We start from the raw sequence: 14,913 nt of genomic DNA, 5'->3' as shown, positions 1-14,913 counted from the left end.
TCTGGGCCCCACGGTGACGTCTGTCCACTCAGGTCCTCCTGAACAACTAGAAGGTGAACTCGATCTGTGTCTAGGGGGCCAGCCCCGCCTCCTAGACTCCATCCCCTGTCTGACTGCACCCGGGCTGCTCTTTCCCCAGGATGGAACCACACCTCTGGCCATAGCCAAGCGCTTGGGCTACATTTCTGTCACCGACGTGCTCAAGGTCGTCACGGATGAAACCAGTTTCGTGGTATGTCTGCCTCTCCCCCGCACCCACCCCAGACACACCCAGCCTGGCGCACAGGCGTGCCTGGGGTTACTCTGGAAGTGGGGTGCGTTCTGGGGCTCCGGGACGCGGGTCGGAGGCGCCGCGCCCGACGGGTGGGAGCTTGTCCTCCTTCCAGCGGAGCTGTGCTGCCACCTAGCGGCCCGAGGACTAGGGGCGGGACCAGCTTTCCGGGCAGCAGTGGAGTGGATGGGGTTTGGGGAGATGGGAAGCCAGTTTTCCCGGGTCCCATCCCCGTGGTTCCTGCCCGGCAGCTTCCAGGCTGAGCGCCTCCTCCGTCTGTTTTTCTTCATTTGTGCGAAACCCCACAGGCATGACCAGGGAACCGCTGGGCTGGTAAAAAATGTGTGCGGCTCTAGTTTGGGTTGAATTATCTGCTTTTTCTCGTTTTAGTTAGTCAGTGATAAGCATCGAATGAGTTTCCCTGAGACAGTTGATGAGATCCTGGATGTCTCGGAAGATGAAGGTAACGTTGGGGTAAAGAGCTCAGGCTGGTGGGGACAGAGGGGCTCCGGGCACCCTCCAAGGGGGCTTCCTGCCACCTGCCGGCTTTGTCCCCTTACAACACGCCCAAGCACTGTAGGTGGACACTGAAACTGGGGAGACCTGCTTTTTATAACTGTTGTCTACTATCACAAATACTGCTCTATTAATACTTAGGTGAGGGAACATTGACTAAATTTAAAATCCCATGAAGTTTCAAAAACACATGTATGTTTGCATAGATTATGGATGTGTATGAAATCGGAGCGTGGTTCTACTGAGATCAAGTCTCAGCACCATGAGGAACTGTAATAAAATTCTGCCTGGTTCTTTCTTTGTGCTTTGAACGAATACTAAGTGGATTATTCAAAATCTGTGAGCATGCTTTTTAAGCTGCACTTCTGACCACATAGTGGGTCAGTAGGTTTTGGGTTATTTCTGTGATTATGAAATTACTATAGTCTGGCTGGGTGCCTGGGTTCATGCCTGTAATCCTAGAACTTTGGGCAGCCGAGGTTGGAGGATTGCTTGAGGCTAGGAGTTCAAGACCAGCCTGGGCAATATAGGGAGACCCCCGTCTCTCCAAAAAATTAGAACTAAAAATTAGCAGGGTGTGGTGGTGCACATCTGTAGTCCCAGCTACTCCAGAGGCTGAGGTGGGAGGATTGCTTGAGTCCAGGAGCTTGAGGCTGCAGTGAGCTGTAATCACCCCACTGCACTCCAGCCAGGGTGACAGAGCAAGACCCTGTCTCTAAAAGAAAAAGAAAGAAATTACTATAGTCTCAGCTTGTATGAACTACAGAATGCTTCTAGTATTTTTCCTACCCCCAGCAAACCTTATTTCATCACTAATTAGATGGGGATGTTGAGTAGTAGGATCCTCAACTCTGAGGATGTTGAATAGTGGGGTGGGCTGGACCAGCTCAGTGGTCCCTTCCATCTGGATAATTTCATGGTTGTATAACTTTGTCAACTAGAGAAGCAGAGCTTCTGGTGCTCCTTTGGATAATATATGCCTCTCGCTTTAACTGCCTTCAATGTGGTCCTTCTTTCAATTCTGCTCTCCTTTGCTTTCCAGGAACTGCTCATATAACTATAATGGGTATGAAACGCTTTCTGTTTACTGTGGTCTTTTCTCACTAGAGTGCATTTCACCCTAAGCAACCCTGATGCTCACTAATCCATTCCTGCTTTCCATCTTCCTCTGACAGCTAATAAGCTAGAGCCAGGAGCTCAGCTAAACCAGGGAATTCACACCCATGAGACCCATGCCTGGCGGGCACCTCCTGCCTGTCCATCTTTGTGTCTGTGCCCATGCCACCGTGTTTATGATCATAATCGCATGAGCTGTTGTTCTTCCATTCCATCAGCTCCAGGTCACAAGCCATGGTGCTCACTCCTGGGTGGCAATGAATGACCCCTCAAGGTCGAGGGCCGGGGCTCCAGCTCCAGTTGAAGCTAGGAGAGAGAAACAAAGAGGCAGTCAGAGGTGTAGGCAGCCGATTGACCCGTAGTTTGAAACTCTTTGTGATGGGCTTTGGAAGTAATGAGGTTTTGGCTGCCATTGTTACAAAAAATTCTCCAGCCCTTTGAAATGAGTGGGTCCAGTTCCCCTGTAATTTATTCTTCTGTTGGTGTGGAGTGGAAAAGAGCAGTAGCAGTTCCTTCTTTGGTGCCATTGCACAGCTAAAAGGGCTGTTTTGAATTGGAACTAAGCGAACAAAGTTCTTTCTGGCTGTGTCTTTGGCCTCCTGCAAAGCCTCAGGCATCTAAGATGTCAGGAGCTGGCTGCCCTGCTCTCTATCCCAGAGCTGGAGGACCAGGACTGGGCAAAGACATTGCTCCCAGTCTCCTTGCAGCATCAAGACCTTCCCCACTCCTCAGGAGCAAGCCCCTAGAGGCGGAGCGGGAACAGAGCTTTTTTAAAAAAAAAAGAGGGACTCTTCTTCCTCTACCCCGTCGCTCACTTGAGCTCTTGCTGTTTCAGGGGAAGAACTCATCGGCTTCAAGGCTGAGAGGCGGGATTCCGGGGATGTTGATGAAGAGAAGGAGCTGCTGGATTTTGTGCCAAAGCTAGACCAAGTGTGAGCAGTGCTCCTGGGAGGGTCCCCGGGGGTGCCGAGATGCAACCCTGTGGCTCAGAGCAGGGATTCCAGAGGGAGGAAGGGCACAGCAGGCCAGGCACTGGGCTCGCTGCCCGCAGAGAGAGACGGTTTGCACCTTAGGATGAGCTAGCTCTGCACCCTAGCCACTAGGGCAGGCGGAGGCCTCCCTCACACCGTGCTGCCTGGACGCCTCTCTGCTCCTCTTCCAGGCTCCCCTCCTCTCCCACCCAGGCTCCCATCCTCTCCCAGGCTCCCCTCATTCACAGCCTTATATCCACACCCCCTCTCCCTCTTATCCACACTCAACTTCTCATCCAAAAGTTGAAGAAGATGGCCGGGCGCGGTGGCTCACACCTGTAATCCCAGTACTTTGGGAGACTGAGGCAGGAGGATCACCTGAGGTCAGGAGTTCGTGACCAGCCTGACCAACATGGTGAAACCCTGTCCCTACTAAAAATACAAAAAAAATAGCTGAGCGTGGCAGCACGCATCTGTAGTCCCAGCTACTCGGGAGGCTGAGGCAGGAGAATTGCTTGAACCCGGGAGGCGGAGGTTGTAGTGAGCCAAGATCGCGCCACTGCACTCCAGCCTGGGCAACAAGAGCGAAACTCCATCTCAAAAAAAAAAAATGTTGAGGAAGATTCACATTAGAAACTATTGCCAGGCTAAGCTCGAACTCTTGACTGTATACCTCTGCCCCTGAGGTATGTTAGGTACAAGCCAGGGGAGATCCGGGTCTGCCTGCCTGGACCACATTTCTCATTTCCCCCTGTGACTGCTGTGAGTTATCTCACTGTGGGGCACAGTGTACACAGGGACATTTTGCAAAGCAATCTAATATCAACAACTTTGTAGAAACACTGAGCCCTAGGTGTTTTCTGAAAAGATGGAAGTGTCCCATGAACAGGCAGGGAGTGAAACCACTGGGCCATTTACTCCATTTGAATTTGCTGGACATCTGTTAGAAAGAAATACAGAGCTGTAACCCTGACCATAAGCAACTTACAGACTCATTTGGTGGGATCGAAATGCACACCAAGTGGTCATGTAGCAACACAGAAAGATATATTGGTAGCCAGAGCGAGGATTCTGTCAACAGGTTCTAAAGGTAGAGAAAGGGGTGACGAGTGCAGGTTGGAGTCATTGGGGAGGACTTCATGGAGGAGGAGGCGGTCCTTCCACCAGGTTGGGAAGCGCAGTCAGGCTCCGGAGTGGAAAGCCGGAGGGAGAGGCTTGGAGGCAAGAGGAAGAGGAAGCTGTGTGCACATGTGGATCAGCCCTGTGATGTTCTGGTGTTCTTGGCACGCAGGGTGGAATCTCCAGCCATCCCCAGGATTCCCTGTGCCATGCCTGAGACAGTGGTGATCAGGTCAGAAGAGCAGGAACAGGTGAGAAGCTCCTTCTCTGTGGTTTCCCCACATGGAGGGCATGAAAACCCTGGGACAGTGATTGTTGAGGGGTGGCCTGTACGTAGCACAATAGGCACTAATAGCTCACATGCCACTCACTGTCCAACTGGCATTCCACGCTTGGACGCCTCATAATGTTGCAACATTGGTGGCGCTGGGTGGGCGGCGTCTGGGAGAGATGGTCAGATGGGGCCCTTTCCTGTGGTGGCGCAGTCCTTGGATGCAGCCCAGGACAGCAGCAGTGAGAAACCAGTGGGTCCTTGACCAGCCCACTGTCTTCAACTCTTGGCCTAGGGTAGGAACTCCAGCCAGCAGATGTTTACTGGATTCCTGCTGTGCACCCCGGACAGGCTCAGGCAGGAGGGCTGGACACCTGCCTCCTAGGAGCCGGGGCCCAACCAGAAAGAGTGGACTCGGACGCATGAACCCAGTTAGCACAGAACCAGGAGGGAGAGCGGGGGAGTGCTCCACTGTGTGGTGTGAGTGCTCACAGAGTGCAGAGCAGGGAGGCCCTAACCAGCCCCAAGGTGGCTGGGAGCATCTGTGGAGGAGGTGAGACGTGGGGAGTGGAGAGGATTAGATCAACAAGGGCGATGGACAAGGATGTTCTGGACCGGGGGAAAAGCAAACGTGAAGATCTAGAGAGCAGCAAGGCTAGGTTCAGGTGCTGCTGGCTGTGCCAGGGCAGCCTGGCATCCCTGTAGTTGCAGCGTTACCCTAAGGCAAGTCCCCGTTGCACAGGTGAGGAGGCAGGAAGCCCCACAAGGGCAGGAGTCTGTTGTGTTCACCTCGTGGGCTCCAAATGTCCACAGGGCAGGTAGTCCGCCCACAGCTAACTGGCGAGGCGGTCACGGTGCTGGGATGCAGTGCCCACCCTAGAGGAAGTTGGCCTGCTGAGGGCAGGGCTCCCCATGGGCAGAGCTGGAGAGAAGGGGGCGGGTCTGCAGCAGGTGCAGCGGGCCTGGGGCCTGGAGCCAGACTGAACAGTGAGGACTGGCTCCAACCATTCCAAGGCTCTGTCCCAGGGTCTTGAGCCAAGGGGAGGCATGGAGGTGGGAGGAAGCTCGTGCTTCCTTTTAGACCTCAGGACGGCCTTGTCTGACAGGGCGGTGGGGTCCCGTGGGAGCACTTTCTCCACGTGGCACCTGGTTTCTAGCGGCAAGATTCTTCCAAGCCTCCACGCCCTGGCACGGCATCCAGCTGGCCCGGGAGGAGGTGGGACAGGAGGACCCTTTCTCTCTCCTCAGGCGTCTAAAGAGTATGATGAGGACTCCCTCATCCCCAGCAGCCCGGCCACCGAGACCTCAGACAACATCAGCCCGGTGGCCAGCCCGGTGCATACAGGGTGAGTGGCGGGCGCAGGGCTCGGGGACTCCTGTCTCCATCTCCGAGAGGGGATGCAGAAGCCCAACGTGCATCTGCCCCACTCCTAGGTTTCTGGTGAGCTTCATGGTTGACGCCCGGGGTGGTTCCATGAGAGGAAGTCGCCACAACGGCCTGCGAGTGGTGATCCCGCCACGGACGTGCGCAGCGCCCACCCGCATCACCTGCCGCCTGGTCAAGCCCCAGAAGCTCAGCACGCCGCCCCCACTGGCCGAGGAGGAGGGCCTGGCCAGCAGGATCATAGCACTGGGGCCCACGGGGGCACAGTTCCTGAGGTGAGCGTGGCGGGCAGCCTGTGTTCTCCCCTGTCCCTGTGCCACGGAGGCCACGCCATTTCCATCTGTCCTGATGGGGAAACAGAACTGGGTGCCCCTCCCCTTTCCCTGACTTTTCCTGACACACGAAGGTGTCCATAGCCCTGAGAGGGCTTACAACTCTCAGATCTCATGTCGGGCACGATAGCTCACGCCTGTAATCTCAGTGCTTTGGGAGGCTGAGGTGAGAACATCGCTTGAGGCCAGGAGTTCGAGACCAGCCTGGAAAACATAGCAAGACCCCGTCGTTGTAAAAAATAAAAAGCAAAACCAAAAAAACAACTCTTAAATATTGTGTGACACTAGAGACAAGGCCACTCTGAAGCCTGAGGGTCTGACCTTTTATGCACTGAGAGTTCCCAGGAAGACGGCCTCCCTGGCCATTTCCCCTGAGGACGAGGGAAGTACCCGGCTCCAGAGGCCTGTGCTCCACTCCCCTGAAGCAGCCTGGGCTCCTCCTGGAGCTTTGCTGCCCCTCAGGCACCATGGGTGTGATGTGGGGACAGGCCTGACCAGGAGGCCCTGCCTTCTACCTCTGTCCACCCTCCTGGCCCCTCAGAGCGGTCACCACCATTTGCAAAGCAGCAAGTTTTCTCGTTGACGTTTCTTTGTCCTCAAAGTGTCCCTCTGAAGGAAATGTCATTATGGCCAGTTGATAGATGAGGTCACCCGTCTAGGGATGTCAGGTGGATTTTTGGAATCAGGTGCAAGGACAGGATCTTTAGGTCGTAGGAGCAGAGCCCGCATGAAATGAGACTGGCCCTGCCCTCACTGTCACTGCAAGCCTGGCGGGGAGCAAACGGGGCCATGGGAAGCCCTGGGGAACCTCCCCATGGATCTGGTCCACTTAGAGACCTGCCTGCAGGTGGGGCCTCCACATGGCTGCGGAAGTGCCTTATCCATCTGGGTGGGAGCCGGCAGCCCCATCCCTCCCTGTGCCCCGCCTGCCTTGTATGAACACCTCCCCACCACCACTGTGTCCTTGCCTCAGCCCCGTAATCGTGGAGATCCCGCACTTTGCCTCCCATGGCCGTGGAGACCGCGAGCTCGTGGTTCTGAGGAGCGAAAACGGCTCCGTGTGGAAGGAGCACAGGAGCCGCTATGGAGAGAGCTACCTGGATCAGATCCTCAATGGGATGGACGAAGGTAGGGGCGGGGGATCCCAGGGCTGGGTCCCCTCCTTGCGGAAGAGGGGTTTGAGTTGCACCTTAAAGGTGGTCTTTGAGGGCCACCTGAAGTTTGGGAAGCCCCAAGAGGCTGGGAATGGCCTGGTGTGGACAAGCCCTGGGTCCCCAGGATGTGTGAGGGGATGCTCAGCGGCTGCCTGCAGCCACATCTGCTCTGCTGGGCCTCTGGGCCTGGGCACTTCTTCTGGCCACTTCTTCTGGCCACTATGCCGCCCGGCACCTGGGGAGGGTGTGTGCACTGGGTCTGGGGGACAGGGAGACTCTGGGGCCCCTGGAAGTCCTGAAACTGTGCCTGATGTGACCGGGGTGGTGGCCTGTGTGTGTGATTCCAGAGCTGGGGAGCCTGGAGGAGCTGGAGAAGAAGAGGGTGTGCCGAATCATCACCACCGACTTCCCGCTGTACTTCGTGATCATGTCACGGCTCTGCCAGGACTACGACACCATCGGTCCCGAAGGGGGCTCCCTGAAGAGCAAGCTGGTGCCCCTGGTACAGGCAACGTTCCCGGAGAATGCCGTCACTAAGAGAGTGAAGCTGGCTCTGCAGGTGACAGCCCTCCTCCCCGCCAGGTCCTGGGGGTGGACTGAACTCCAGGCCTCCGGGAAGGCCACCCTCTTCCCCAGGACATCCCCACACTTTTGTCTGGTGCTTTGAAATGCCACAGTGGAGATCTGAGTTTAAAGCTCAAAGGAGAGTTGAGTGGGAAGGGGTGAGGTGGAAGCTCCCTGATAAGTTGCAGAACCCCTGGTAACCCATCAAGCTGCACGGCCCGGTCTGTGCAGCATGCAGGAACCGCATGACCTCCGGGAGTTGACTGTGGTGCTAGCAAAGATGCACCAGCCCTGGGAGTAAGAAGCAGAGGAGAAGGGGAGAAAGGGCTCAGGAAGGCAAGCTCCACCGTGTCGGTTCTGTGGTCCAACAGCAGGGCGGGACCCCGTGCACTGACGGCCACTCTCACCAGGCATGGAGCTGCCTCCCGTCTGACTAGCCCCTCTCCTGCTTGGGCCTGAGTGTCCTGCCTCTGTCATTTCACAGGCCCAGCCTGTCCCGGATGAGCTTGTCACTAAGCTCCTGGGCAACCAGGCCACATTCAGCCCCATTGTCACCGTGGAGCCCCGGCGCCGGAAGTTCCACCGCCCCATTGGGCTTCGGATCCCACTGCCTCCTTCCTGGACCGACAACCCGAGGGACAGCGGGGAGGGAGACACCACCAGCCTGCGCCTGCTTTGCAGCGTCATTGGTGAGAGGGGCCCCTGCCTCACTTCTGTTCTCGGCTGCTGCAGTGCGTCTGGAACACAGTAGGGGGGTGACTCGAGAAGGCAAGGCCAGCAATCCCCTTAGTTTTTGTTGACTTCCCCGGGAGTGAGGTGCTCTTCCAAGAGATGGAAGGATGATGTATCTGCATAAAAGTCCATGCCCATGTGGTGATTCACGCCTGTAATCCCAGCACTTTGGGATGCCAAGGCAGGTGGATCGCCTGAGGTCAAGAGTTCGAGACATGGAGAAACCCCGTCTCTACTAAAAATACAAAACTTAGCCAGGCATGGTGGCATGCACCTGTAAGCCCAGCTACTCCAGAGGCTGAGGCAGGATAATTGCTTGAACCTGGGAGGTGGAGGTTGCAGTGAGCCGAGATCATTCCACTACACTGCAGCCTGGGCAACAAGCATGAAACGCCATCTCAAAAAAAAAAAAAAAAAAAAAAAAGGTCCATGCCCCTGGGGAAGAACTCTCCAAGCCCTAGGAGGAGGGGCATGCAGGTTGCTAGGAGGAAGAGCAGCGGGGTGAGGTTAGGGTGCCCAGGGCTGCAGACAAAGTGAGCTTCACCCAGTCTCACCTTGCACACCACAGCCTTAGCATTTTAGTAAGCTCCATGCTTACATCCTGAAGACTGTCCCCAGCCCCATTTCTGCCGCTGTTACAGGAGGAACAGACCAAGCCCAGTGGGAAGACATAACAGGAACCACCAAACTTGTATATGCCAACGAGTGTGCCAACTTCACCACCAATGTCTCCGCCAGGTGAGACGAGGCCAGCCCAGCCCAGTATTGTGTGGGCCGTCCTCAGGCTCTATGCTGCCGTCCAGGCCTGAGGCTGAGGCTCCCTCACTGTCCCCTCCACGTGGAAGCCTCCGTGACCACAGGTGTGGCAATAGTAGCCATGGTATGGCTCATGGGCTGCTCCCGTCTGGATGGAAAGGATGCTCTCTGTTGGGCACTTGGGAACACATAACTCGCCCTACTTTTTAGGTTTTGGCTGTCAGACTGTCCTCGGACTGCTGAGGCTGTGAACTTTGCCACCCTGCTGTACAAAGAGCTCACTGCAGTGCCCTACATGGCCAAATTCGTCATCTTTGCCAAGATGAATGACCCCCGAGAGGGGCGCCTGCGCTGCTACTGCATGACAGATGATAAAGTGGACAAGACCCTGGAGCAGCATGAGAACTTCGTGGAGGTGGCCCGGAGCAGGGACATAGAGGTAACAGGGCTGGGCCCTGCACCGCCTCTGGGACAAACCGTCCTGCTGTTTTCTCCAGAACACCATTGCCAGGTGCAGGCAGGCAGTCCTCCCTCTGTAGACGAGGGGCTCCACAGCTGTCTGTCTTTGAGACCCCTCTTGAGGAGCATCTTAGAGAAGCTTCAGAAAAGGAGAGAGATGCCACCATGCACATCTCAGAGGAGGCTGCAGGCTTTTGGTCCAGTGATCTATGAAAAGAGTTGGCATTTGCCGAAGGTCTTGTGCACCAGGGACTATTAAAAGTGCTGGCCATGCCGGGCGCAGTGGCTCACGCCTTTCATCTCAACACGTTGAGAGGCCAAGGCGGGTGGATCACATGAGGTCAGGAGTTCGAGACCAGCCTGGCCAACATGGTGAAACCCTGTCTCTACTAAAAATACAAAAATTAGCCGGGCATGATGGCACGTGCCTGTAATCCCAGCTACTCGGGTGGCTGAGATAGGAGAATCACTTGAACCCGGGAGGCAGAGGTTGCAGTGAGCCGAGATCGCACTGTTGCCCTCCAGCCTGGGTGACAGAGCAAGACTCTGTTTAAAAAAAAAAAAAAAAAAAAGTGCTAGCCAGCTGAGTATGGTGGTGGGGGCAGGAAACAAAACAAAAAACAAACAAATAAAAGTGCTGGCCAGGCTCAGAGGCTCACGCCTATAATCCCAACACTTTGGAAGGCTGAGGCAGGAGGATCGCTTTGAGCCCAGGAGTTTGAGACCAGTCTGGACAACATAGTGAGACACCATCTCTATTAAATAAATAACTAAAAGTGCTTTTCTTGCATATTCTCATTTAATTCTCATATTTATGGATACCTTTATTATCCCTTATTTGTGTATTAAGAAACTGAGGCTGAGAGGTTAAGTAACTTGCCAATGGTCACACAGCTAAGTGAGTGGTGGAGATGGGATTTATCCAGGTCATCTCTGGCCCCTGAGTCTACATTATGACCTGCTGTGCTAGGGTTTCAGTAGCACCCAGGTGAGGAGGCAGAGGAAAGGGCTCGACAGATAATGTGAAGAGTGAAGGCATGGGGGCTAGGTCTGAACCAGTTACCGATCCTAAGAGACCCACTTGGGTTAAGATGTGTAGTAAGCCAGCAGTGATCTAATCCTCAGAATCTGCACTGAGTTTTCCTGGGGAAGGCTGAGGGCCCCAGAGAACAAGTGCAGGACTAGAACCTTGGTTCTAATCCTGTCTTAGGCACTAATGAGGCAAACCGGTTTTTCTCTTTCAGCCTCAATTTTTTCAACTGTCAAATGAGTTAGTGATAACTTCTCAGTTGAAAGCTCACCCATAACAATGAGTGAGATTAAAACAGAGCAAGTGCTTTCCAGCTCTTCTCATGAACAAAGCATCTTTGGACAGACATAAAAACAGAACCTTGGTTTTATTTTTAGAAACAGGATCTCAGTCTGTTGCCCAGGCTGGAGTGCAGTTGTGACATCATAGCCCACTGCAGCCTTAAACTCCTGGCCTCCAGTGATCCTCCTGCCTCAGCATCCCAAGTAGCTGGGACTACAGGCACATGCCACCACACCTGGCTAATTTTTTTAAAAAAATTTGTAAAGATGAGGATCTCCTATGTCGCCCAGGCTGGTCTCAAACTCCTGAACTTAAGCAGTCTTCCCACTTTGGCCTTCTAAAGTGGAGGGATTACAGGCGTGAGCCACCATGCCCAGCCCAGAACCAGGGTTTGTTGTTGTTGTTGTTGTTTTCAGAAGCTATGTTATGATATTCAAGTGAAGTTTTGGAATACTTGATAGCAATTCCCATCAACATCTCAGGGATATTTGAAGATCCCTACATATTACAAAATCTGTTGAAGTCGGGAAGCATGCCTCATTGATCACAATTTTGTAAATAAAGCCTTTCCCAAAACAAACAGTGGATTTCTCAGCACACACCCGCATGCCTCTTGCTGAGGCAGGGTGTGTCTTGGAGAGGGAAGGACCAAAGGTGGAAGGAGGGACATCTGGGCCCTTCTCTCCCTGACAAGCTGTATCTGCTTTTCCTCTCCTGCAGGTGTTGGAAGGAATGTCCCTGTTTGCAGAACTCTCTGGGAACCTGGTGCCTGTGAAGAAAGCTGCCCAGCAGCGGAGCTTCCACTTCCAGTCATTTCGGGAGAACCGTCTGGCCATGCCTGTAAAGGTGCCGGCACCCTCTGGCTGAGTTCTCCTCTGGGTCTAGAAAGTTGGGGAGGCAGAATTCCCTAAACCAGACAGCCGGGTGGCCTAGAAAAGGGCCCCTGAATTCTCCTTTGTGTGATTGAGTTTAGGTGAGGGACAGCAGTCGAGAGCCGGGAGGGTCCCTGTCGTTTCTGCGCAAGGCGATGAAGTACGAGGACACCCAGCACATTCTCTGCCACCTGAACATCACCATGCCCCCCTGCGCCAAGGTGAGCTGGCACCTGCCGAGGAGCCTTGGCCCAAGACGGCTTCCCTGTAGGAGGTCCCCAAACAGACCCCAGGTCCAGCACTTCCAAGGGGCTTCTTCCTGGTGGAAGCTTAGAGTCCCCCAAGGCATGCAAAGGTGCTGAGCTCTCCTCCACATGCTCATGTTGTGGCCTGGCGGGGAGACCATGCCCTGGCCCTCTCTGCAATTTGCAGTGCAGTGCTGGTCATGGGACAGGAAGAACAAATGTTAGTATCAGATGGTGATGGGCACATTCACGCTGTGGACCCTGGGCTCCCTAGGTGTGAAAGCGACAAGGGGCCCTAAGGGCATCTGCCTCGGTGTCCCTGGCCTGAGGCCTCCGAGGTTCACACCAAGGAGAGCTGCTAAGGTCTCCCAGCCCCTGCACGGCTTCTCTCAGGCCGCTTTTTCATCTACCTGCTTATCTTCCCAGGGTGCTAGGCCCTCACAGAAGGGAAGCCTGGTGTCCTCAGCCACTGCAAACACCCAGGGTTTTGAGCTCAGCAAAGGAGTCTTGGCCACGTATGTTCATTTGTCGATACCTGTAAGAGTATCCCAGTCACCACCTCTGCTAGGGACTTTGGAGGGATCATACGTCTCCAGACCGTCTCCGTGGTTTTCGTTGGTGTTGTTTTGCTGTTGTTGTTGTTTTAATCATTAGCCTTCCATGCTAAACTAGGAAAGAAGCAAGGTTACATTCATAAGTCCATGGCTCAATCTCTCTTTTCTTTTTGGGCATGAGATGAGGGTGAACCAACTTCTTTTTCAAAAGAGGATTTTCAGGCTGGGCGCAGAGGCTCATGCCTGTAACCCCAGTGCTTTGGGAGGCTGGGGCAAGGGATTGCTTGAGCCCAGGAGTTCAAGACTAGCCTGGGCAACATAGTGAGATCCTGTCTGTACAAAAAAATAAAAATGAAAAATTAGCTGGGCATGGTGGCATGCACCTGTAGTCCTGGCACTCGGGAGGCTGAGGCAGAAGGATCACTTGAGGCCAGGAGTTTGAGGCTGCAGTGAGCCATGATCGTGCCATCGCACTGCACTCCAGCTTCAGAGACAGAGTGAGACCCTGGCTCTTAAAAAAAAAAAAGAGAGAGAATATTTTTCTGCAGCCTTGGGCAAATGTTCGGATGCTTTTCCACAGGGCTGTGATGTTAAGGCCTTAAGGCAGTACAGAAACGGGTCTTTCAAGCAGAAAGAAATCCAAAAAGAAAAACAATCATTTTAAGTTCAACCCCAGCTCCATCGCATATTAACTGGGTGATCTTCGGCAAGGAACTTTGTCTCTCTATGCCTCAGTTTACTTATTGATGAAATGGGAGTAATACAGTACCCACCTCTTAGGTTGCCGTGAACATTAAATAGGGCCTCACAGGTGATGGGGTGACGTGGGCTTGCCGTTATTACGACTGTGATTAATAACGCATGTGCGCTTCTTCAGCTTCCCTTCACTCCCACTCCTCCCATGTGTTACTCTTTGTGTTAAGTCCCTGAAGAAACGGACTGATTGTTTACCAGGACTGGGGTCAGCCTTCCACACCCCTGCAGCATAGGAGCTCAGATCACTTTCTCTGGGAAGGTGGGGAGAGTCCAAAACCCAAAGCACCCTTTCTTCTTCTGCAGGGAAGTGGAGCCGAAGATAGGAGAAGGACCCCGACGCCCCTGGCCCTGCGATACAGCATTCTCAGTGAGTCCACACCAGGTACGGCCTCTGTGTGGTGATGCATGCTTGCTCCCTTCCCAAGAAGGGTGGGTGTGAGCTCATCTCCCCGCAGCCCTGTGAGGGTTCTGCTGAGGTGCCGCTTGCTCAGCCAGTTCCAAAAGCAGCTGCAGAGCTGACTCGGGTCTTCCCCTGATCTTGCAGAGAGTCTAGACAATCACCCCAGTGCACACGGAAGCCACATCCATCACAGGCCGTGTCCTCAGGCCTGTCAACTGTGTCCTGCCCTGGCTAGTAAATGAAATCTAATGCTTCTCCCCAGGTTCTCTCAGTGGGACAGAGCAGGCAGAGATGAAGATGGCTGTTATCTCAGAGCACCTCGGTCTCAGCTGGGCAGGTGAGTGGGGAATTAGGGGCAGAAAAGCACTTTGTCCATCTCACCTACCCTCTTCCCCTGTAATGAGCAATGAATGAGGCATTTCTAACCCTCCTTTTATCACCCATGGGTTATCTGATTTGTGATTGTCTGAGCTGGGTCTGCTGCCCAAGCCACACCATTGGGTGCCCATGAAGGGGGAGCCCCCTGCCTCCATCTCTGTCTGACTTTCCTTTCTAAGAAAGACTCAGCTTTTGAGTTTACAGGAGACCTTGAAAAGGAGAGAAGGAAAGGGCAAGTCTCAACATATTTCGCTATGGTCTGTGGCTGTGGCTGGATCTCACAGAAGTCCTGCCAACCATCAGGGTAGATCTTATTTTAAGGGAGACAGGTGGGCAAATAAAGTGAAGGCTCAGAATGTGCTGTGCCCAACCACAGACCCTAGAACTGGATTCTCCCTGTGTAACCACAGCAGGTCCATTGCCCAATGTGAGTGGCAAGTCAAGACACACGGAGACACGGGGTTACAGCGGTGAAAGAGGCTTAATCCCAGGACCACCAAACAAGGAGGGAGGAGGAAACCTCAAATCCGTCTCCCCAAGGAGGAGTTCAGGGCTGGGGCTGTTAAGGGCTTTGGAGTGGCTGGAGTGTGTAGGTGATTGATTGGTTGGAGAGTGCAGGGTGAAGTCATGGACAGGGAGAGGAAGAAGCTACGTTCTCGTGCTGATCCCTGCCTTCAAAATGGTTGCTGGAATTGGGAATCTGAAAACCATCTTAAGGGATCCTTAAACAGAAGCCTAATGTCAGAAACCC

The 14,913-nt window shown here is 54.0% G+C and overlaps 1 protein-coding gene across 7 annotated transcripts in view; it reads left to right on the top strand.

Moving 5' to 3' along the window:
- Nucleotides 1–14,913, top strand: part of ANK1 (ankyrin 1) — a 240,830-nt gene that overhangs the window by 193,935 nt on the left and 31,982 nt on the right. For all 7 annotated transcript variants that reach the window (XM_055116509.2, XM_003823295.6, XM_034965993.3 and 4 more), the window contains exons 21-36: nucleotides 140–232; nucleotides 662–734; nucleotides 1,830–1,853; nucleotides 2,739–2,835; nucleotides 4,166–4,244; nucleotides 5,513–5,610; nucleotides 5,699–5,923; nucleotides 6,954–7,108; nucleotides 7,482–7,693; nucleotides 8,183–8,387; nucleotides 9,072–9,168; nucleotides 9,397–9,625; nucleotides 11,678–11,803; nucleotides 11,931–12,050; nucleotides 13,688–13,766; nucleotides 14,047–14,121. In XM_055116509.2, the coding sequence (XP_054972484.1) occupies nucleotides 140–232; nucleotides 662–734; nucleotides 1,830–1,853; nucleotides 2,739–2,835; nucleotides 4,166–4,244; nucleotides 5,513–5,610; nucleotides 5,699–5,923; nucleotides 6,954–7,108; nucleotides 7,482–7,693; nucleotides 8,183–8,387; nucleotides 9,072–9,168; nucleotides 9,397–9,625; nucleotides 11,678–11,803; nucleotides 11,931–12,050; nucleotides 13,688–13,766; nucleotides 14,047–14,121 (1,987 nt within the window). The remainder of the gene's footprint in view (nucleotides 1–139; nucleotides 233–661; nucleotides 735–1,829; nucleotides 1,854–2,738; nucleotides 2,836–4,165; nucleotides 4,245–5,512; nucleotides 5,611–5,698; nucleotides 5,924–6,953; nucleotides 7,109–7,481; nucleotides 7,694–8,182; nucleotides 8,388–9,071; nucleotides 9,169–9,396; nucleotides 9,626–11,677; nucleotides 11,804–11,930; nucleotides 12,051–13,687; nucleotides 13,767–14,046; nucleotides 14,122–14,913) is intronic.

Source organism: Pan paniscus, chromosome 7, assembly GCF_029289425.2.
Source record: "Pan paniscus chromosome 7, NHGRI_mPanPan1-v2.0_pri, whole genome shotgun sequence".
Taxonomy (NCBI): Eukaryota; Metazoa; Chordata; class Mammalia; order Primates; family Hominidae; genus Pan; species Pan paniscus.
This window is presented reverse-complemented; position numbering and strand designations above follow the sequence as displayed.